Below are 22,693 nucleotides of genomic sequence, written 5' to 3'. Positions count from 1 at the left end.
TCAATGTTGTCAGTAAGAGCACTTTTTCCAATAAATCGTTAAACATAACAAGAGCTTTGGTGCAAATCTTTTCACAAATTAACTCACATGATTCTGTAGCATGAATATTAGTTACAGTTGGTGAATGGTTTAGATTATTAAAACATGTTGCATTTTAATTTTAAAATTGTTGCATTTGGGATTTGAACTGTTTAGTTGTAAACACAATTTAAATGTTTCATTAATGTTGCCCGATTTCATATTGGTTGTTTAATTCCATAAATGTGGGATAAAAAATAGTGTGTTGTCGTTGGCGGTTATTCGGATCTCGGTATGATTGTTTTCCTGGAGTTCAGTTGCAGACTAGTGCCCCATATTGTGATGTAAACTTCTTTTTTTTTTTAAATACTGACATGAGATAATTGAAGTTTTCTTCTTGAGTGTTTGAGACAAAATGGAGTTCAGGCAGTAACACGTCAGTAAGTGGTATTTTATGAGGAATGAATGAGAGCCATTTATTCCTCGTAAAACAGAAGTATTATAGCTTGTAGTCTATGCGTTTGTGTCTTCTTGTTTATCTATTGTAAAAGTTCATTTTCGTGTCTCAACAAGAAGGAGCTGTCCTGCCTGCAGTTAATACAAAACTCTGCATGTGCCTTGATCTTTTAAGTATATATTTAAACTGTGTATTGTTTGTGTTTGTTAAAGCGCTTTGAGACCCTGGTCTAGAAAGGCGCTTTAGAAGTAACCATTATAAATACCATTAGTTAATTACTTATATCACAAGGGCTAAGTAAAAATAGACTTTTAATGTTTTTTTTTTACATTTATCAAAGCTGTAGGGATAAAATAAAACTTAAAACCATAAAAGAGAAATGGTATTATCCCTTATCCCTTGTGTTGTCTCTAATTCAAGGTGGCTGGCTACCGTAAATACATATGCAGTGGTGTATTTTTCACCTTGACCCAGAGGCAACACAAAGGATACAACAAGTACATTTGTTTCCGGGCCTTTTGGTGACCTTGACCCAGATATAAAATTTGGGTTAAGCAGGCTGGCGCGAGCATAACATACATAAGGGAGTGAAACTTAATTGAAGTAAAATAATTTGAAAAAATAAATAAAATAGAACCAAAACAACTAAAGTGCAAACTTAATTAAAATTAATTAAACTATTTGACACTATCAACCAATGATATTCACTTTGTTCTTGCATCTTTTTCATAAAACTTCTCTGGTAAGTAAATTATGTCAATTATGCACTGAATGGTTTGTACATATGCAGAATGCAGGCCATAGACTTCAAGAAGAAGTCAGATGCAAGTACAGTGATGATGCCGTCGGCCCCGACCTAATTAAAAATTAAACTCTCGTTCCTTCTTCATAAAACAACACTTGTCAAGGTGAAATGTTTGACTTGCGGCTTTGATTGGTTGGACTCAAGATTTCCCACCCCATGACTCATAGGGCTGATTGAAATGAACCTCAGGGGGAGAATGTCAGCCAGTTATTTTCTTTACAAGTTGTTGAAATGTTGCTGGGGAATTGCGCAGTTTTTGAGTAAAAGAGGGAGAATTCAAGAAACAGGAAAAAAATCAATCAAATTATCTCAGATGTGGGTCAAGAAGTCTTACAGCTGCTTTAGCTCCACTGGGAGATGAAATCATACTTAGGATAGTCATCTGGTCAACAAGTAATTCACACAACAATGTGATGGTGGTGGAAATATCTGGAGAGAGAGAGAGAGAGAGAGAGAGAGAGAGAGAGAGAGGCTGTGAAAAGGGAGCTCTTAAAAACTAACTTGGTCCTGGAGTGACTATAGTGAATGTTGTGATTTTTGTAATGCACCCCAAGACCTGGCAGACGCACTAGTTCAGAGAATGATCAGCAGATTCGAGGCACCATCCACAGTGAACCAACTCTCCTCAGTATAAAAGGCAAAACTCTATTATAGGACATTTGAGGAATAATACATCCTCTATCTATGCTCCTCGCCTTATCATAAGAACAAAACACATCTTAACCTTGAGTTAAGACTTCCTGGCTTTATCTAAATATTGTATTCTTTCTTTTAAAGAACCTTCTACTGTGTGAGATGAAGGACAGATGAACAGCTCAAGTTGGCATTGATGGAGACTTACGGAAAAGGGGCATTAGGGGCTCAAATATCTCTGCATCCACCACTTGATGACTTGATGGTTGTATAAGAAAAAAGCTAATAATCCCATTCGACAGTCATGTGGGCATACATTTCTGCTTATAACTCGTATACATTTGTGGCTAACTAAAAAAAATATATATATATATATAATAATAATGTGGGCGAGGATGCATGAGGGTGAGTAGAAAATGAGACAAATTTGAATTTTGGGTGAACTGATCTCTATAACTTTACACTTGTAGTAAGTACAAGTGCCAGAGCCTGTAAGGAGGTCTTTGTAACAGCTGGACTGACAGAATGCAACAATGGCATCAATGGTTACAATTAACACAAGCTATATTGCAGCTATATCACATATATTGCACCATGACCTGCTACTGCAATTGGGATCATCTTGCTGTGGCTCCTTTTTCGTTTGTGGTATTTGTGTTATGTGGGTTAGAACGCTTTATATAAACATTTTTTGGGTGTGGTATTTGGGTGTGTGACATTGTTTGTTTAAAAAAATCACCAACATATTTTGTTCTCTGAATCTGTAGAAAAAAATGTTTAAGTTATGCCAAGCTGTACTTGTCACAACCAACATAACTATCTTAGGAATCTGCATTAAATTGATTAAGTATTATTTGCTTTTTATTGAAAAATGTAAATTTACTTTGAGGTCAACATTGAGATCTGTGCAATAAGGAGCTGTCTCGCCTGCAGTTAATACAAAACTCTGCAGCGATAATTCTGACTTGATCTAGTAGAAGAACTCACATTTCCCGATTCTTAAAACTCTTCACTGGCTTCCAGTTTCTTTCTGGATCAATATTAAAATACTGGTTCTAACTTTCAGAGCTATTTATGGTCAGACTCCTCCTTACATCGGTGATCTGATCCAGCCTTACACCCCAGTTCGAGCTCTGAGGTCTGTGGATCAGAATCGACTGATGGTTCCTGAACACGCTTCCGGATGAGAGGAGAAAAAATCCTTCCAGGCTGTTGCTCCTAAGCTTTGGAACGATCTTCCTCTCCCTCTGTGTTTGATGATCTACTGACTCCTTCAAGAAACATCTTAAGACATTCTTATTTGTGTCTCAAACTTTTAAAGTATATATTTTAACTGTGTATTGTTTTTGATTGTTAAAGCACTTTGTGATCCTTGTCTAGAAAGGCACTTTACAAATAACTATTACTAAATTAATTACTTACTCTATCCATTCCTCTTATTTATTTATTTTTTCTAATAAATGTATATTATTTTATTCTGTAACGCAACAACAACAAAAAAAATCCTGTGATGCGTTTTCAACACTGGCAATAAAAGTTTCTGATTCTGATTGTATAGCACAGATTTGTGTTGAGTCCGCCAAACCTCCGGGCGGTGTTCAAACGCTCACATTGCGAGCTGCTGTAAAACCCCCGAAGAAGATATTCTTCGTTTTGATTGGTTGCTTTCAAACTCGGCTCGGCGGCAGAGGGTCTCGGTTTTCTTCTTACGGAAGGAAGCGTTTGTCACCCGAGTGCTCAACTCATGTTGCTAAAACACTTCCAAGTGAGTATTTAATTTTATCAACCCACCACCACTGACCTCTTTGCGTTTTATGCAATGCATGACAATGTGTCGTATTTTGGTGACATAGCTGTGTCGTGAAGCTAGGCTAACAACAAGCTAACCATTGCACTTGTCATTTCTGAAGTATTTGTTTTGTTTTGAACTTGCGACCATTCCACATATTTGTTTGTTCACATTTTCAGAATGGAATCGGTCGAAAACAAGTCTGACCCACAGTTGGAGATAAACAACACAACAAATCGTTTAGAGGTGAGTCAACATCGATATTATTGTGATGGATGTATTTCTTATGTAACATTAAATCAATAATATGTTTCACGAGGCATGCCAATGTCATTCAAATAAGTAAAAACAGGAAGTTCCTGAAATGTGAATACTTTTACCTTTATCATGTCATTATTTTATTTTACCCCCATTTATCCTTTGTCATGCAGCAGACCGTCAACAAAGAAAAGGAACACTTGCAGGTCTACCTTCGTATCCGACCATTCACAGCTTCAGAGATTGAACATGGGGAGTCACAGGTAAATGTTTCTTTCACTATTTCAATTAGATCCTGTGCTTGTTCTCACACTATGAAACCTGGCCCTCATCTAGATGTTTGGACACCCTGCCTTAGAAGGTTCTCGTGGAGAGACAATTGAGTGACTGGTGATCTTCATTAGTTTTACTGGTTTTGTGTTGCACAAATATTCTTCATATTACTTTGTATGTCATTTTTTTTTGTACACTGCCATAGTTGGCTTGCAAGCTAGGAACCTTGTATATCTTCCACTATTCTCCCACTCTTATTCACAGTACTCGCGTCACTAGGCAGTTTAGCAGTTGACCATAACCTTTTGAACCATTGGTTTTTTCACAGAAAAAGAAAAAGGTTTGGATTGTACAAGTTTTGCTTGATACTTCCAGTGAGTGATAATTGTGTTTGTTGACTAATAATCTTTTTTTTTTTTTTTCAGGACTGTATGGTCATTGAACAGCCCGACACAATTTTGCTGAAGCCTCAGGCTTTTCCGCTCTCGACCCGTCTAAGCAATGACCGGTCTATGTCACTTGTTGGACAACGCTTCCGGTTCTCGAAGGTATTGTTGCGCTTTTTTTTTTCGTAATGCTTTTTGCTTTCTTTAGAGGTATAAGGAAAGAGCTTTGTTGACAAAAATGTGAAAATACAAAACATGCAGATTATTATGTGACATCACAAAACCTCCTTATTAATAAATCCATTGTCCGTCATTTAATGTGTTGGCCGATTTATGATGTAGTAAGCTGCGCTGTTGTAGTCCAAACAGAATCTCTCAATCCTGCTTTAAAGTTGTATTATGTCCTGAACGGTGTTTTTATGTGTGTTGCAACCTGTGTGATTACATTTCTACATCCTCGTCCATATCAGGTGTATGGTCCAGAAACTACACAGCAAGAGCTGTTTCAAGGAACTGTCCAGGATTTGGTAAAGGATGTGCTGGATGGAGGGCACTCTCTTCTCTTTACTTACGGAGTCACCAATGCTGGGAAGACATTCACCTTTTTAGGTCAGTTTCTCTTCACATCGTAACCCTTTGGTCAGTCAGCTCTATTTTTATTTAAGTGAAGTTATTTATGTTACTTATTCATTCAGCAAACATTATGGCATTTATAAAGTTGTGAACTTGTGTGTGATAGTCAGCAGAGTTCAAAATAATCTTCCTTTTTAATGCAGGTCCTGATGAAGATGCTGGAATCCTGCCCCGATCCCTGCAGGTCATCTTTAGCAGCATAGAGCAGCAGGTTTTTAATGGGATGAGCATCAAACCTCACCGCTGCAGAGAATTTACAAGTCTCACCCAGGAGCAGCAGGCCGAAGAGGCCACCTTCAAGAGAAACTTAATGAAGCAGCTGAAAGAGGTACAAATCTGTCCTTTTACGTTCTCACTCATTGCATGAACTTAAAGTTAATTAGACCTGCACAAGCGTCTTCTGGGGACACATTGCAAAACATCTTGATCAGAACCACCAGACTAGGAAACGGCTTATCTGCCTCAGCTGTTTTTTCCGAAACTATTCATTGCTATAATTATATCTATTTATTTGTTTTTTACTTTTTGTTCTATTTGGCCTGTTCATGTTGGTCAGCAATTTGCTTCAGTCAGATCTAAACTGATCAGGGAAACTGTAAAAGCGCCTGTTGTCAGTTACCATGAAGTTTCCCAATGTCTTCCCACTATTCCCACTCACAAAAATTCAGTTTAATCTTTCTTTACTGTCGGTTTTATAAATGTCACCAGTTGTCTGACAGCTTTGATAGGTTAGCAGTCATTGGATCAAATGAAACATTCTTTCATTCATTCATTCATTCGTTCTTTATCTGAACTTGGTAAAGTAAAATTGTAAATTTGAGTGTCAGCACACAAAACGCCTGGAGATTGGAGCAAATTCCTGTAATCATATGGCCGTTTGGTTCTTTAACCCCAACGGGTCACCTTGACACAGAGATAAAACGAGGATTAATGACTTTAATTTGCAGGACAATGGACAGAAATTTTTGATCATTTGCTTTTGTTTCTTTGTTCAACAGCGGGATAAGTGCAACTTCAGCATTTTGAACTCCACCTGCAACACTTCTCTGGATGGTAGGAAATTCGATCTTTGACTTGTAAACTCTTGATTTATATATGAAAATATTCAATATTTCAACTTTTGGTGTTTCGTCTGTTTGATATGTTAAATGCTTTGAATCGCATCAAAGCCTTGGAAATTGATCTTGAAACATCTGTCTCAAGACATGGGTAGGATGAGATGGAAGGAAAGCAGAGTTAATTAATAATGTTGGGAATAATGTGTCTGCTGGAAACTAAGTGCAAAGGAAGAAGTGAGTAAGTAATTTTAATTTGAAAACCAGATTTGGCAGACCAGGGTCACAAAGCACTTATACACCAAAACGATACACGGTTAAAATGCATTCATACTTTTGAAGGTCAGGACAACACGATGACAAACACAGCAATCAAAAGAAGGCTAGGAACATTTGAGTTTCATTTTAGACCACAAGTGTCCATCCACATAGATACTGTATTTATTTCCTATAATGTGAAGAAAACTACACTTTGTCTGACAGGAGGAAGTTTGTTGGTTGAGACCCAAGGGACTTCACGGTGATGAAACTAGGCATTATCCAAGCTCTGATTAAAATCATGGATGGAGACAAGCTGATGCTGACTCGAATTTGTGCATTCCAATCTAATCCTTTCTTAATGTTGACTCTCTTCTACTAGTATATCCACCAGGAACGGTTGAAAAGTTTTGTTTTTGAAACATCTGTCTCGAGACATCATATCAATTATTTTTACGATACTTTTAATCAGAAAAGCAGGCCTTAGGTAAAACTAAGTTAACAGGCATACATATACACAGAAGGCTTTCATGTAGCACCAGCTGTTCTGCCTTTTGCTGGCCAATAAAAACTTGACTATAGTTTTGAAACCCTTTATTAGGGCTCTCTAATCATGCTTATAAAAGCATCACCATTTTCAAGGATGAGTATTTGAACTATGTTAAGAGGGAGTCTGAATGGATCTGGAATGTTGGAGTCATGATGAGGGCTGGGCGATTTCTGCAGAAGAATTCATCTCTGATAAAAGATCCATTTTCAAACTTTATTTTTAATCTCCCAGATTTAAAGCATCTGCTTTGTAAAACAAATTTACGTTAGTTACCAAGTTACCTTTAACAGTTATTTAAAATATTTAGATTTCAAAAGATTCTACTTAACTTATACACCAGGGCACTATTGAACAGTCACAAACAACATATTCGTCTTAAGCCATATGTGCGTCAATCGCAAGGGAAAATTTCATCCAAGTGGTTTCTTAGGGAGAGACAATGTGTTCTTTGTTATCTCCATCAATATTGCTTACCAAAAAAAGTAAGCAAGCAGAAAAACAAGTAAATTGAAAACTTGATGTGAGGAGAGTCAAACAACCGTGGGCTGTATTTTCCCTTTCGGGATCGCAGCCAGATGTTCTGTGTTTGGCTGCATGTTTTCATACTGGGTCTCTATTTGAAAGTGGGTCACGGGCCTGGACCGGGGTTAGTTATGGTCACATAACTTAAGCAGTCTCTCCTCTTTTTTTCTGTTTCACTTGTATCCATGCTTTGTCTAGAGTTGCTGGTGTTGAAATGCCTCTTTATTTGTTATACTTCGTTCTGAAATAGTTTAATTTTGTGAACATTTTCTCTTGTGAGCCGTGTGTGTACGCTTGAGTTTATGCCAAGACAATATTAATTGTATTTTTCTTGCCTCAAAGGTGTTTCAGAGGACAAAATCAGTCTGCAAGTGGACTCAAACACTAAATTCTCAGTTTGGGTTTCTTTCTGTGAAATTTATAATGAGAACATTCATGACCTGCTGGAGGTCGCTCCAAGCTGTGCTCCAAGGAGACCCATGCTGCGGCTGTCAGAGGACGTCAAGGGAAGCACCTTTGTCAAAGGTTTGGTGCATTGTTTTTTCCAGATTTTAATTTAACCTTCCTTTTGGGAGTTCAAATCTTACCTGAATGTTTTAACTTGGCTTATATTAACAAAAAAAACATGAATCAAAAGTTCAAGTGGTTCTGCTAAGAGATGGCTCTTGGTTTTATTTACCTTTTGTATTGATACAACTTGAATAAAGATTAAAGAGTCACAAAATTGAAGAGTAAATCAACAAGAAAATAGAACTAGCAGGTGATCTTGGAACATGATGTGGCCATGAAATCCCCAAATTATTATTATTATTTACCTTTTATATTGATACAACTTTAATAAAGATAAAATAATCATGAAAGTGAATAGTAGATCAACAAGAAAATAGAACTTGCAGGTGATCTTGGAACATGAGGTGGCCATGAAATCCCTAAATCACTGTTGATGCCGCTACATTGACTCAGTGTCTTGAAAAATGAAGAAAGATTAAAACAAGTTATAATCAGAGTTGAAGGTAAAAATAAAGTTCACCCGAGGTTTTTTTTTAACAGTGAGGGTTGCTTCACTAAACGGATTTATCAAAACATGAATCAAAACAAAACGGCATGATGGATAAAACGCAGCGGACATAAATCCAATGGTACAAAAAGTTTTCATTTGTTCCTCTGTTTTTGGCCTTGATAACTTAATTTTGGGTTTAAATAATCAAATGTTACTGTATTTATTAAACATTTTCCATATATTTATTTTCTCCTTTAATTGTCACTGGATTCATGGATTAATACTAAATTGTGTTTGTCCTCTCTTTACGCTCAGATCTACGCTGGGTTCAGGTCAATAGTGCTGAGGAAGCATATACGGTGATGAAACTTGGGAAGAGGAACCAAAGCTTCTCATCTACCAAGCTCAACCAACTCTCAAGCAGGAGGTAATACTCCAGCAAAAGATTTAGATGTGCATTTACTGTAATTTTACCTTCTTTTTTTTTCTTGCTCTTATTAATTGCAGCCACAGTATTTTCTCCATCCGCATCCTGAAGATTTATAATGCAGGAACGCCGAGGGTACAAACTGTCGGAGAGTGGGTCATCTTGTGATTCATAATATACATTTAAAATAATCCTTTGATTACATTTTTTTTTTAAATCTTTGTATCTTGTAACCTCCAGGCTGTGTCTTTGTGACCTCGCCGGGTCAGAACGATGCACTAAGACCCAGAATCAAGGAGAACGACTGAAAGAAGCTGGAAACATCAACTCATCGCTGCTCATTTTGGGAAAGTGCATTAACATGATGCGTCAAAATCAGCAGACCAAGTGAGAGATACTCTGAAAAATTATTATTTATTTTTTTCCCACAATTTTTTCTAAAGTTAGAGTTGTCGAGGTGACTTGTCTGTTTGGGAGGAAGCTTCAGCTCATATCCTAGATGGAAGGAGTGTCTTTCTACACGACAATTTTCACAATCATTATTCGATTCATATTATTAATTCAACAATTCACTCCCAAAATGCATTATGGTGGTTGCCCGAACATATATTATACCTTAAACAACCTTTAGTACATATGAGCAGTTATTTTTCATAGTAAGTCGTGTTAATTTAATCATTTTTTAATTATTTTTCTTAAGAGCATCTGTTAGTGTCTGTATTGATGGTCAATTTCTGAATTTTGTTCATTTTTTTGTTGTATTCTTTGTAACTTTCCAAAGAAAAACAAGTTATCACAATCATGTCCGGACAATAAATATGTAATTTATAATGTATACATTGTTCACACCTATCTATAAGCTCCAGGTGTAACATATATTCACACAAAATATATATTTTTTCCATCATAAGTACGTTTGCATGATGTGTTGACTGAGCCTTCTTCTCTATGTACTATTGTATTGCTGAGCAAAATTATTTTCCACTTGTCCCTCTCACGCTTTGCTTCTTGCTGGAGTGCCTCCCTAGAACCAAAAAAATCTATAGATTATAGCTTTATCATTGTATAAGCTGTAGGCTTCAAAACGAGCGAAAAAGGTCGAGGATCATCTGGAAAGAAACACAGAAGAAAACAACCCTGTTCTATTTATTCCAAGTTTATTCTGGTGTTTTTCTTGGCAGGTAATGCAATCTGAACTGAACTCATTGAGCATGTTTTTATTTTTGTTCCCTAAGGCTGTTGCAGCACATTCCCTTCAGAGAGAGCAAACTGACGCGCTACTTGCAAAGGTTCTTTTGCACCCAAGGAAAGGCCCGTATGATTGTCAACATCAACCAGTGCGCCTCCATGCATGACGAGACACTCAACGTCCTGAAGTTCTCAGCTGTCGCTCAGCAGGTTTTTTGTTCAACTCTTCTATTTAATCAAAAGTCAACATTATTGCATTGCACTTGTACAATAAAATCACAGATTAAAAAAATGGATACTGGAAATTGTATTATTTAGATACATTGTTTGTGTCCAGGTGATGGTTCTGAGCAACCCGCCGCTTCCCTTCGCCACTCGGATTTCTGCCTTCAACCATCATGACCCCAAAGCACCTGGCCAAAGTATGGGAAGCTCGCTGTCTGGCTGGGAAACTAGTCTGGAGGATGTAGAGGTGGGTCAAATAATTGTCCCCACTTGCAAACCTTTTATATCACAAGATAAAAGCAATAGAATAAATAAGCATTCTGGTATGAATTGATATAAAGTGAATTTTTTTTTTTTTACATTAATTTCTGTAGTGCACTACACTTTGTGGAATTCTCTTCATAATGGTTCATGCCACTTCCCAGAGAGTGTCTTTATTTTCGTTTAAAGATACTTTTAGTTGAAATTACAGAGAGATGGACAATCTACTGATCTAACATGCAAGTATTATTTATATAAATATGATTCTCACTACTTAAAATCATCCGCTTGTCCTAAATGACGAGAAATCGTATAAAAAAAAAAAAAAACTTAAACAAAGCTTTTTTTATTTTTTATAGCAGAAACGATAAGGCATGCTACACAGACAGAAAACATGCCGGGTAAATATCCCACAAGCTCGCAGTTATATATTATTCTGCCTATAACTCCAAGAAGGCAACACATTTTAAGTAGAAAACAAGTGAAGGGTGAACTATCACTTTAAGGCTTCTGACTTAATAAAAATGATGTGTCATCATTTGTGTTGTTCACAGGAGCTTCTTGGTGAAGAGACTAGTCAGATGGAAGAAACCATTGATGAGGATGATGATGATGAAGAAATCCTTGTCAGTAAAAAGAGGTACCAGGTAAGGAGCGCTCATTGCAATACAAATTATAAACAATGCTGGAAAAAAAACTGATTTTATATTAAGAAGACTTCACCCACAAGCTGCCCTGTACACATTTTGCATTCACAATCTGCTGATCTTCATCTGTTGTCTTGCATTCCAGCTATTCCCTTTTCTTCAACTTTGAAATGTTTTTTTTCTTAAAAGGTTAACAATTTTAATAACTGTCGTTTGATTATACTAATTGATTGCAGCAACAGGAGATGCTTGTGAATCAGCTGCAGATCAAGTTGAAGAAGGAGCAAGCCAACAACATGCTTATGGAAACCAAAATCCGAGAGGAGGTCTGCTGTGAATTTACCAGCCTTTATTCCAAGATGCAAAGCAACTTTGAGTGAGTTGGTGTTTTTAACAGATTGGTGTTCAAGAAATTAAAAAAAAAACAGTAGATAAAATAGCAGTTGTAAGAAACGGGTCCTGTCAATTCCATTAGCTATTAAAAATGTAGGTGTTAATAATGGTATTGTTTCTTTATGACAGTTCTCGTCTGGCCAGAGAAATGGCAATCGTTGAGGATCGAGCTGAAAAACGACTGAACATCTTCAAGAAACTCATTGACAAAATGGTGACTGAATCATCAGGTCAACAAGGACAGTCCATGGTATTTGCCTTTGTCTCTTTTGGACACGTTATCAATCATAACTAATATGTAGTATATGTATGTATCTAGTGTGATGCAACTTCTTGTTGAGTAGAGTTGAGGCGATTCGCAGAAAAATATTTTTAATACAGTCTATTATAATATAAATACAGACCAATAATTCCTGCATGCTTTTGCTTTTCTGAATTTGGTGAAATGGACAATAAAACGGATGACAAAAATGTTATGGTAATTATTGTTACGTTGTTTTAATTGTTGATCGAATAGAATGATAATTTGTCTTTGTTGTGCACATACTACAGTGTATTTTATTTCTTTATTTTTCCTAGTCCAAAGTAGTTGCCCTTAATTTACAACGCTTTCATTTAGAATGCCTTTAAAATTTGCTCATTTGTATTGTCTTTTGTCATTCTTCTGTCTTCACTAGGAAAATTCACTGGCTGAGATGCAGAGGGTTATCGAGGCAGCAGATGTAGGTCAGGCAGATGAACCTTCAGAGGATCTGGTTTCCAATAGATGCAAAGGTAAAATTGTATGAATAATCTTCAAAGGATGATCATATTATCTTTATTAATAATTTTATGTTCGTGGTTTTTGTTTGTTGTAGATCCCCTTATAGCCCATTACTTATCGCATTTCCAATCCAGCAATTCTTCTTTATTCTTACTTATACTAATATTTTTTTAAGCTTTACAATCAAATACATGGTTTTGAAGAGATTCACATTGGTTAGATTTTTACATCAATCTTCATCCTCCTATTTCAGGTGTTTCCTGTGTGCTAAATGATGAAGAGAAAGCAAATCTACGTCTTCAGCTCCAGGAGAAGACCTCGTATGTGAAGCAGCTAGAGAAGGAAGTGTCAGAACTAAGGAGGTTGACTGAGGATCCCTTACTTGTTCAGGAGGATCAGTCCCAAGAGAAGCAGGTAATTTCCAAACTGACTCACCTTACTGTACATACACTTATAATTATTAAAAATGTAAATATATTTCAGGCGCCACCGGCACCCCTCACGGAGCAGAATAAAAGCACTGAAACACTTCTTGCTGAGCTGGAATATCAGACAAATCTGAAGGAGAAAGTTCTGATATCCCTCGAGAAGGAGAGAGCAGTGAATTTTACCAAGTTCACGGAGCTGAAGCAAAAAGAAGAGCACATTCTCAAAACACTAACCCAGGAGAGGACAGACAAAGAAGAAGCCCTGGCCGCTCTGGACTTTGAAAGAAGCGCCAGAGAACAATTGATTGCTGATTTGGAAAGGGAGAAAAAGGGAAAGGATGATGCACTGCTGCTACTTCAAACTCAGGCCAATGAGGTCAGCAGACTGAAGAAGGAACTAGAACACAAGGTTACAGAGTTGACAGCCAAACTGACAATGCCAGAGTCTCTGGTAAGGAGGATGTCTCCTACTTGCATAAGTTCACTTGAAAAACCACCTTACCTTGATTCACTGCAGGTTGCCGGAGAGCCTCATAAACTAGGAGACGCGTCAATCGGAGTTCAGGACAGACGGGAATCCTCCAGGAAGACTGATGAGACAATATCCCAGGTTCTTACACTAAAAAAGCACGATGAATGTTTGGGACTTATGCCTCTGGTGCTTAGTCACCAACAAAGGCGACAAGATTCCTGCAAGGATCTGAAGGAAACTCTATGCACTCGATGCAATGAGAAACTGCAAGGTGAAGAACTGAACTCTCCAATGGAGCTAGAGGATGAAAATGGATCTTTCCTACTAAAGAAGCGTGAAGATGATGACTCCGGAAATGCTAGTCAAGCAAAGCTGCACATTATGGAAAAGTCTCTTAAAGATAAAGAGGAGGAACTTGGCAGAGCGCATCAGGAGGGCCAGACCCAGAAGCGGGACTTGGAGAAATTACGAGAGCTTTTGGATGTGGCTAGCGAGGCCATTGCTCATAAGGATATAAAACTGGATGAGAAGACTGGGGAGATCAGCAGGTAACTTTTCTTACATTAATAGCATTAATGTGAATGCCAGTGAATGCTAGTGGTGAAAGTACTGCCAACTTTCCTCTATTTACTACTTAATTATTTTTTTCTCACAAAAATGAAGCTACATTATAATAATTGGCAGGTGAAAGATCACCATATAAGTATTGGTTCATATTTTTGGCTTTGTGTTATTTTCCATCAAAATGTTTTTGGTTATATTATTATTGTTGTTGATTTAAAAAAAAAAAAAAAAAAAAAAAAAAAGGTTTTTCCTGGGCTTTGAAAAATGTTAAACACACATTGTCCATTTGTTTCATCACCAAACACTATTGCTGACAAAATAATAAACAGTGTTACTGAGCTGTCTTGAAGTGGTGATGAAAAAGCAGAAGATGCAGTAAAATAGTTATATTTCATTAATTCAGAACACTTATACTGACTCGAGTATGCATAAAACCCTCTTGCATACTGTCACACACAAGTTAACCACAAAATAATGGTGTCGCAACTGCGAGTTAAAAAAAAAAAGGCTTGAACAAGCTGTTGTTCATAGTGGGAGGTAATGGGCCCTATATAAATCAAGACCCATCGACGGAAGGACCAGAAGCTTGATCTGAGACTTATGGATCAGTAGCCTCGGGTGTGAAGTGGGAAACCTAGGGCATCTGTAGAAGTAGCCTGAGACCCTGGAGTGCCTGGGAAATCGTCTATCAATGGTTGCTAGGCTTATAGCCAGAAAAGCAGCAGTTTAAAATATTGCCTTACATTGCAGTGTGAAGATGTGTCTTGTGACTACAACATTTTCTCTAGTCTCTAGATGTAATTAAAAAAAATAAATCCAGTGAAACTAATCCTCAATATGATATGAGATATTTGTAGGTCATGTTGTTTTTCCGCTTCTGTTTTGCTTTTTCTGAAGAAACTAATTTGCTTTTGTTTGTATCTTAGACTCACAGAAAAAAACAATCTGGACTGTAAGAAACTTCAATCTCTAACCCTTGGCGTTCAGCGGAACGAGGAGGAGACTTCAGATATGAGGGAGAAACTGGCAGACTACAAGAAACAGATCCAGCAAGTCCAGAAAGAGGTATTTTGAGGATCAGTGGTGGATATTAACTTCAGGTTGTGGCAATGCTTTTGGTCCGTGTGGAGTAAAATAAACGTTAACATATGATGTAAACATGTGTCAAACTCGCACAGGGTTGCTGTATATTAGAAAAATAATCTCTATTAAAGGAGTAAAACTTCCAAAAAATTAGAATACCTGTGACAAGCTCTATTTAAATATTATTCAGAACTACAGTATATTTAACAAATGGCCAACAAAAGAAATTGGAAATAAGGATATTATGTAAGCAGACGCTCAGAATTGCTATTATTTTTGGGATAAAACATCGATATATTTTCATAATGTAACCATTATAATTCTTTAGATCGCCTCAATGAGAGACCAGGAGAAGGTTCTGACGCTGAAGTTCTCTGAGGCTGAAAAAATGAAGAAGCAGTTGCAGATGGACCTGGCCAACCGGGACTGGACCATCAAACAACAAAAGGTAGTAAAGTTTTCTTGGATCACTTGAGCATTAATCTTCATATACGTGGAAACAATCTGGTCCTTTGATTCTTTGCAGGAACAGCTGTCCAACAGCAAGTCGGATGAGAGTGTCAAGCTTCACCAGAAAGCCTGTGATGGTAAATATACATTAAATTGTGCAAGTTTTTTTTTAACTAAAGATGCTTGAAAATTTACACAGATCTCAAGGACAAGGAGCGTGTCTTGGAGGAAATGCGTTCCACTTTGATCGAGCAAGAGGAGACACAGGAGCAGATGGATCAGATATTGTTGGAGAAAGAAAATCTTGTTCAGGAGCTGTCCAGTGGTAATTCATTAAATTAATCGTTCATTGTTCATGCTGAAATCCAATTTTCGAAAAAGATGGATGTACCTTTTTGTTTTATTTTTTGATAGTTCGTTATTCTGTATGAGAATTTAAATTTAAAAACTCGTGCATAACGACAGAATTCCAAGTGCTATTTTTTTTCTTCTAGTACTAAATCTCTCTGAAACATGAACAGTCCAAGTACCTCTTTAAATAAACAGAACAGCTTTTTTTCTTTTGAACATTTTCTATACGGGGACCACAAGTCAGTATTTGTCTTCTTTTGGTACACTTTGATCACTGTTAAACTGTTAATTTATGTCTTCCAGAGCTGGAGAAAGTAAGGGCTATCCTTCTGAGACGCGGAGGATCCATCGATGAGGGGAGATCAGAAGAACTGGTCCTGGCAAAACGGGAACTGAACAAAGCTCAGGAGACTATAAAGGTAATTTACCTTGCATACTTATTACATTTCTTAAATGCAATTCTGTTTTAAGAAAGGATGGTGATGTCGTGTTGATCCATAATGCTAGTTAATAGTCAGAAGCAAGATTCACCGCATTTTCTCTAATAATATCAAGTACACAGTTGCGTCTATAATGCACTCTCAGGGTTCTAAAAGTATTTGGAATTAAAATGAATAACAGAGAAAAGTGCCTACTATGTACAGTATATGTCAAGTAAGGCAGATAACACGCTATGTTTACTGCAAGCAAAGTAGCTTTGATATTTGGTAAATTATTCTCCAGCACAGACAGAATATGTAACATCTTGAAAATTGTCTTCAGCTGAGCGACGAGAAACAACGATCGGAGAAGAAGAGGTGGCAGGAGGAAAAGCTGTCCCTCATCTCTCAGGTCCAGGAAGCTGAGAAAAAGAGGAACCAGGAGATGAGGAAATTTGCTGAAGATAGAGAGAAACATTTGCGGCAAAATGGACATTTGGTAAGTCAGTAAGATGGCCTCTTTGCTTGGATAGAATCTGTCTGTTATTCATCAGGCTTCCTGAGAGTCCTGACCCCTTAATGTGAAAGTCAGCCGTTATCTCTCCCTCATTCTGTCTCTTCCTCTCTCCCTCTTCTTCTACCGGTTTGTGTTTGTGTCTGTCAGGAGAGTGAGCTTGCAAAGATGGAGCAGTTAATGGAGACCTGGAGAAAGGAGAGGGACACCCTTGTGGCTGCTCTGGAGGTTAAGCTAAAGGAACTGCTCCGCAGTCATGAGGAGAAGGATCAACGCATCCAGATGCTGCAGAGGAGAAAAGTTTCAACGCCACCAAAGGTCAATATCACTGGGATGGAAAACTTTTGAGTGTTGCACAACCTCCAGCCATGATTAATGCAGCAAGTTTAAATTGCCATAATAATGTCTTTCACAGCCCCTATCCCAGGGTACATTGAACAATATTTCAACATAAGATGGAATATTCTAGTCATATTGGTATGTTTTAGAGAATTTGGCATTCAATCTAAATAAATCCTTATGAGAAACAATAAAATGTATATAGAACTTGCATGTGGAGCTGCATTTAAGATAGAGAATACTTAAACCTATGCCTTATATAATCATGCTGTCTCTACCTTGAACCAGCCTTTGTTCCAGCCTGTGTGTTTACTTTCCATTACATTTGGTTCCGGCCTACTACGGTTCTCACTGCCAGCTGGCAGGAAGAGTTTAAAAGGTGATCGGTGCAATTTGTTTTTAGTTTGTCCTGTAAAACTAGAATCCAATAATTCCAGATGGAGAAAGCAAAATGGGTTTTTAGAGTTGTGGTAAAGATTATACAGAAGAAATCAGTGCTGGTTGATAAATGGCATAAAATGTCCTTTTTTCCTTTATTAATGTTGTCAGGTGAAGAGTGTCGTGGATCCAGGTGAGAGGGGCATTGAGAACCAGAAGTCAGGAACACAAAGAAACAGCAGACCGTCGGTAAGCAGACAAATGAGTACAGCCTAATAGGAATGAATTTTTTATGATGCCAATGTTGCACATGCCTCCAAATTATGTAGCACATGTTAACGGACTGTATAATATTCACTTATTATTTAAGGCCTCAAAATTTGATAATTCTCTAAAATTAAATGTCTTAAATAACATTTTGAAAAGTTAAAAAATAACTTTGTCTCTAACTCTGTCTGGCCTTGAAGCAATACTTGGTGTATGCCGCTTCATAATTTTAAAATTTTAGATGGCGCTGAGATCTTTTGGCTTTTTTTAGAAGCAGAAATTCCACCGTAAGACTCAATCGTAAATTAATTTTGAGCTTAATTAGCTACAAGGTATTAGTGATGGGCCTAACAGACATGTTGTCACAGAATAAAACTGGTGGTGTGTTTGGATTCAATCAAATGTGTTGTATGTTCATGGTAAAATTGGTAAAACATATTTGATTAAATATTATAATAAATTCCATTCCTCCTTTCCCTCAAATTTTCTGAGGGCATCCTCGCGCACCCCACTTATGTAAACCACTGATCTAGAATTATCTTAATATAAAGATAATTAAACTATTATTCTATGACATCATTTTAGAATTGCGTAGGTTTTTTCCTGATATTGAGCTATAAATATAATCACCTTTGTTGCATCAAACATCTCTTTTGAAAATAAAGCTAATACTTGTAATATAATGTTTTCATCTACAGGGTTCATGTAAAACATTTGTAATTGTTTATAATGTTCTATATATATTTGACCAGTATCTCCACTGTCCTCTTTCAGAGCTCCACCAGTTACCCATCAGTGTTGGATTCCTCTGAAATTTCGACCGAGAATGGAAGGACCAGCCGCTTTCCTAGGCCGGAAATGGAGATTTCCTTCAGCCCTCTTCAGCCAAACCGTGTGGAACTGCGGCGCCAGGGAGAAGAGGGCGCCGTCACAGTCAAGATATCTAGCGCCACTCGGAAGAGGAAGAGTGGCGAGATGGAGAAGGTGAGATCAGACGCTTTTGTTTGACCTTTTCACTACTAATGTATATATTTTTACTTGCAATAAGGTTATCTGTGTTTGTATTATATAAAATAATAAATAGTAGATCCTAGATCTCATCTATACAGAATTCAAGGTTTATTAAGTGGAAAGAAACGTATTGCATACATATGTCTATTGATTAATAGTACTGTTCAGAGTGAAGGAGGAAGAACACTCTTCCCCCTCAGAGGTGTAGGTGATGTTCAGCTGAAAATGCATACATTTGTGGCTGAAGACAACTTTCACAAACTCATAAATACTTGATGTTAATCAGCACAAAATGTTTTTTCCACTTGTGGAATTGAGTCATGTGATCACACGCTACAAACGGCTTGTTTGTGAATGTAAGAGCAGCGCGAGCGGCAATTCAAATGTATTTATGCTTGACATTGCGATTGGGGTTGCAATTCAATAAAAAAACATTTTTCAGGTCTACCTGCAGAACATTGAATATTAATTTTGGAGCACTGCTGTTTGCAGAACTGTTTTAATTCGGAAATGTTGTCGTTTTCTTTCAGTGTTTACTATGAATCACTCTCTTGAAGTCATGCTTCTCCATCTCTGAGTTAAAGTTTAAACAGGGACTCAACCATTCTAAATGCTGAATACCATATGTTAAACATTCTGTTTTGAATAATCTTCTGTGCTACTTGTTAATTTTTTTTCATCCAGGACGGATGTTGTAGGAAATTCTATGCACTACTATACACGATACTTCATGGTTGGTAGATTGTTGTGTTTGTGTCTTTCCTGTTTACACACAGCATTTTAGGTTTCTTCCAAATGACTTAACTTTATATTTCGTCATACATCTAACAACTAGGTCCTCCAGGCAAATGAGATGTTTTAATAAATAGAGATTGATTATAAACTCGTATGCCATTATAGTGAAGCTACAACTTGGTTTTGACCCAATTATGCTCTCAGACTAGTTTTGGCAGTTTCGTTTGTTGCATTACCTTTGCCTGACTGTGCAGGTTGTTGTTCTTCTGTGTGGAAAACAATGCTGTTACAAGTCCACACAGATTCTGGTTCTGCTCTGTTCTGCCTGTTAGAAGGATGCGTTTCCTTGCCACTGTCATCAGTCGTTTGCTCATTTTAACTTGTTTTCTCTTCTCTTATAAAGTCTAATTTAAAGTGTAAATTGCTTTATTTGTAGTGCAGCTCGTTAATTTAATTAAAAAATATTATAATGGCTAACATTCTCCTTGAGAGAGAGCTCCATTGTGACAATTGCCGGTTTGAGAACATGCCTTTACGATGCCATTTTGGTTTCCAGGACAATTCCAAGTTTTCAAAAGTAAAGTATAAATGTAATAAAACAATTTAGACGGACAAAAGTGTTTTTCCAACAGTGCACTCATCACGTAATTGGGTTATTGCAAGATTTGCTGCCAAGCTTCTTGAGGTTACTGCATACCGTGTTTCAACTGGCAGAATCCTGTAGGGGTATTTTTATCACACTTATACTTATATTCTCTGATTGATGTGGACCGTCGGTAATAACGCTCAAGCTTGTCAACAGAACAAAATGGCCTCACTGATGGCTCATGGTGCAGCAATACAGTATTGTGACAGGGATACTGTAACTTTAGTTCCTTGTAATACTGCTGATTAGTACTGCATATATTTTCACTTTGAACTAACAACTCTGGAAAGTCTCTCTGAGAGGAGCTGACAGACACAAGAGTAAAGAGTGATGCAGAAAGACATGGTTAACTAACTTCTAGGAGTTCTCATTTATGTTTACACATCCTGCAGCTCGGGTATTGTAATAGGTTCGTTGTTTGTTGATTCATTTTCTCAATATTGAAAAAAAACCAAAAAAGTCTATAGTGTGTATTTATTTCAGGAAGAAATTAATTTTAATGAATTTGGTTATTTTGTATTAAGATTGTATTTTCAGGCAATTCATCTTGAGATAATTTGATACTGTGAAAGTATTTAAAGGGAAATTAATGTGTTGATTTAAGTGTGTCTTAAATAGATCTTGGACTTCTATTGTACTCATCAGTATGTGTGTGTTCGTACAAAACTCTCTTCAATATTTACATTAGAAAATGTGCTTAAGCCCCACCCACTGAAAAAAAAAACCTTTCTCTGGAGAGAAACTTTCGTTTACCCTGACCACACCCACTCTGCTGTGATTGGTCATCGAGATTTATCACCATGTGTCATCAATCCAGGAAGTCTCCACCTCCAAGGGACTCGTTGTATAAACAAAGCGGGCATGATTACAGCTGGCTGGAAGAGTGAATCCATCGTTGCGTCATAATGGGCTCCACTTTTGTAACCTCTTGTTTGCTGAGATTTCAGACGGGGGAGAACTTTATAAAGTAATAACATAAATGATCATGATCAAGGACTTGGTTCAAATGTTGAAGACTTCCTCTCCAAGAAGTGGGTTGATTGAGTCAGGAGACTTTTCAAATTGGTTTCCTTTCTAAAGAAAATTGTGTTTCAGAAAATGGATTCAGATCTGTCTTGCATCAAATCATTTGAATCCTCAATGTTTTTTATTGTATTTGTAGTGCTTTTCCTAACAAGTAACTTTCATGTTTTTCTTTGCACAAATATGGGAGCAATAGTCAAAAATGTAATTGATATATATCGCTTCTTCTTTTGGGTGCAATCTCAATCATGTCAAATAGATTAATTAGTTGTTTGGATTTCCTAAAACATTTAGACCAGACTAGATCCAAACTTGCCATGAAGGGTTCAGACCCACTGAGTATCTGTGAGTGAACCCTAGCGCTCATATCTTTACCAGATCTGAATAAAAAAAACTAACATGTTTGAACTAACATGTTTTTCTCTTCTTATCCAGTCTCACATTTTCAGGAGGAGTAAACGACGACCTACTAACAAGGTAACTACTGTAGTTTTGTATCTAGTAAGTCATCACCAACACCCCAAATGCCCAGAACTGCACCATAACTGATCTTGTGATCTAAAAGCCTTTTGATGGTTAATTGGTGTCTATCATGAGCCAGTAAACCCTTTAGTTTAGATTTTTCACTTGTAATTAATGATGATAAACATTTCCTATAAACCCCCCAAGAAATATAAATTGTTAAAATATCAAGGAAGTTTTAAGGGTTTGTAAAAAAAAATGTAATTTCTGTGTATAGTGTGGAGGGTTTTGCTAAATATACCAAATATTTAGATGCGTATAGATTCAAATAGAATGCTTAGTTTAGCCATGAATGTCGTTTTCCTAAGCTATGCTCACTCTGCTGCGATCAGGATTTAAGGTTAGATTTAATTTCTGATATAAAATAGGTTAGATATAGGATTTTCCATGACAAAGATTTTCTTATCAGTAGAAAGACGGGGAAGACATTAATAATTATTCCAGGAAATTGACAAGCCTGCAATGGAATATGAATCTATATAGTCTCACAATACTGAAGTTTTAACAGAGTAGTAACACTTTAGTTTTCATCTCCATCACACAACTTCTTGGTGGTCACAAACCTTGGATCTTTTATGGTGCAGTTCTGGCGTCTCATTTAACCCATATCACGTCCATTTAGTCCCTTTTAGCAACCCACCATTCAACATCGTTTTTTACTTTTCATGCAGTTCCCATCCCATGTAACATCTTAAACAGAGTTTCAAATAGTCACTCACTGTATAGGCTTTTATTCTTCTTAAGGGAAGAATGAAGTTTAGTTCTTTACGTCTTCATATCATGATCACACGATAACATCCCATGATTCGTGAGTCATTGCTAAAGTGAAGATGACGTGATGAACTGTTGCTGTCAAATAGACAAGATGCATTCAATTTTATTAAAAGAAGAATTGGCTTAAAAAAAATGGTTTTACTTGGATATTTTGACACCATCACCCTCACCATTCA

General features: G+C 37.0%; 1 protein-coding gene across 4 annotated transcripts in view; it reads left to right on the top strand.

Annotated features, from left to right (window-relative positions):
- Positions 1-22,693, top strand: part of kif20ba (kinesin family member 20Ba) — a 36,759-nt gene that overhangs the window by 10,355 nt on the left and 3,711 nt on the right. The window contains exons 1-30 of one of the 4 annotated variants that reach the window (XM_087802089.1): positions 3,611-3,678; positions 3,882-3,948; positions 4,134-4,223; positions 4,659-4,781; positions 5,090-5,228; positions 5,396-5,580; positions 6,251-6,305; positions 7,980-8,162; positions 8,953-9,064; positions 9,145-9,216; positions 9,305-9,451; positions 10,300-10,462; positions 10,590-10,724; positions 11,293-11,385; positions 11,622-11,761; positions 11,908-12,028; positions 12,456-12,552; positions 12,795-12,955; positions 13,025-13,420; positions 13,487-13,989; positions 14,932-15,070; positions 15,417-15,536; positions 15,615-15,675; positions 15,738-15,863; positions 16,193-16,308; positions 16,652-16,807; positions 16,973-17,140; positions 17,711-17,788; positions 18,581-18,790; positions 21,657-21,698. In XM_087802089.1, coding sequence (XP_087658215.1) covers positions 3,883-3,948; positions 4,134-4,223; positions 4,659-4,781; positions 5,090-5,228; positions 5,396-5,580; positions 6,251-6,305; positions 7,980-8,162; positions 8,953-9,064; positions 9,145-9,216; positions 9,305-9,451; positions 10,300-10,462; positions 10,590-10,724; positions 11,293-11,385; positions 11,622-11,761; positions 11,908-12,028; positions 12,456-12,552; positions 12,795-12,955; positions 13,025-13,420; positions 13,487-13,989; positions 14,932-15,070; positions 15,417-15,536; positions 15,615-15,675; positions 15,738-15,863; positions 16,193-16,308; positions 16,652-16,807; positions 16,973-17,140; positions 17,711-17,788; positions 18,581-18,790; positions 21,657-21,698 — 4,197 coding nt within the window. In that variant the 5' untranslated portion in view covers positions 3,611-3,678; position 3,882. Of the gene's footprint in view, positions 1-3,610; positions 3,679-3,881; positions 3,949-4,133; positions 4,224-4,658; positions 4,782-5,089; positions 5,229-5,395; positions 5,581-6,250; positions 6,306-7,979; positions 8,163-8,952; positions 9,065-9,144; positions 9,217-9,304; positions 9,452-10,299; positions 10,463-10,589; positions 10,725-11,292; positions 11,386-11,621; positions 11,762-11,907; positions 12,029-12,455; positions 12,553-12,794; positions 12,956-13,024; positions 13,990-14,931; positions 15,071-15,416; positions 15,537-15,614; positions 15,676-15,737; positions 15,864-16,192; positions 16,309-16,651; positions 16,808-16,972; positions 17,141-17,710; positions 17,789-18,580; positions 18,791-21,656; positions 21,699-22,693 lie in introns of those variants that run through there. The other 3 variants (XM_087802086.1, XM_087802087.1, XM_087802088.1) reach the window with 3 other exon arrangements.

Source organism: Callionymus lyra, chromosome 11 (genome assembly GCF_982586985.1).
Source record: "Callionymus lyra chromosome 11, fCalLyr1.hap1.1, whole genome shotgun sequence".
NCBI classification, from domain to species: Eukaryota; Metazoa; Chordata; class Actinopteri; order Syngnathiformes; family Callionymidae; genus Callionymus; species Callionymus lyra.
This window is presented reverse-complemented; position numbering and strand designations above follow the sequence as displayed.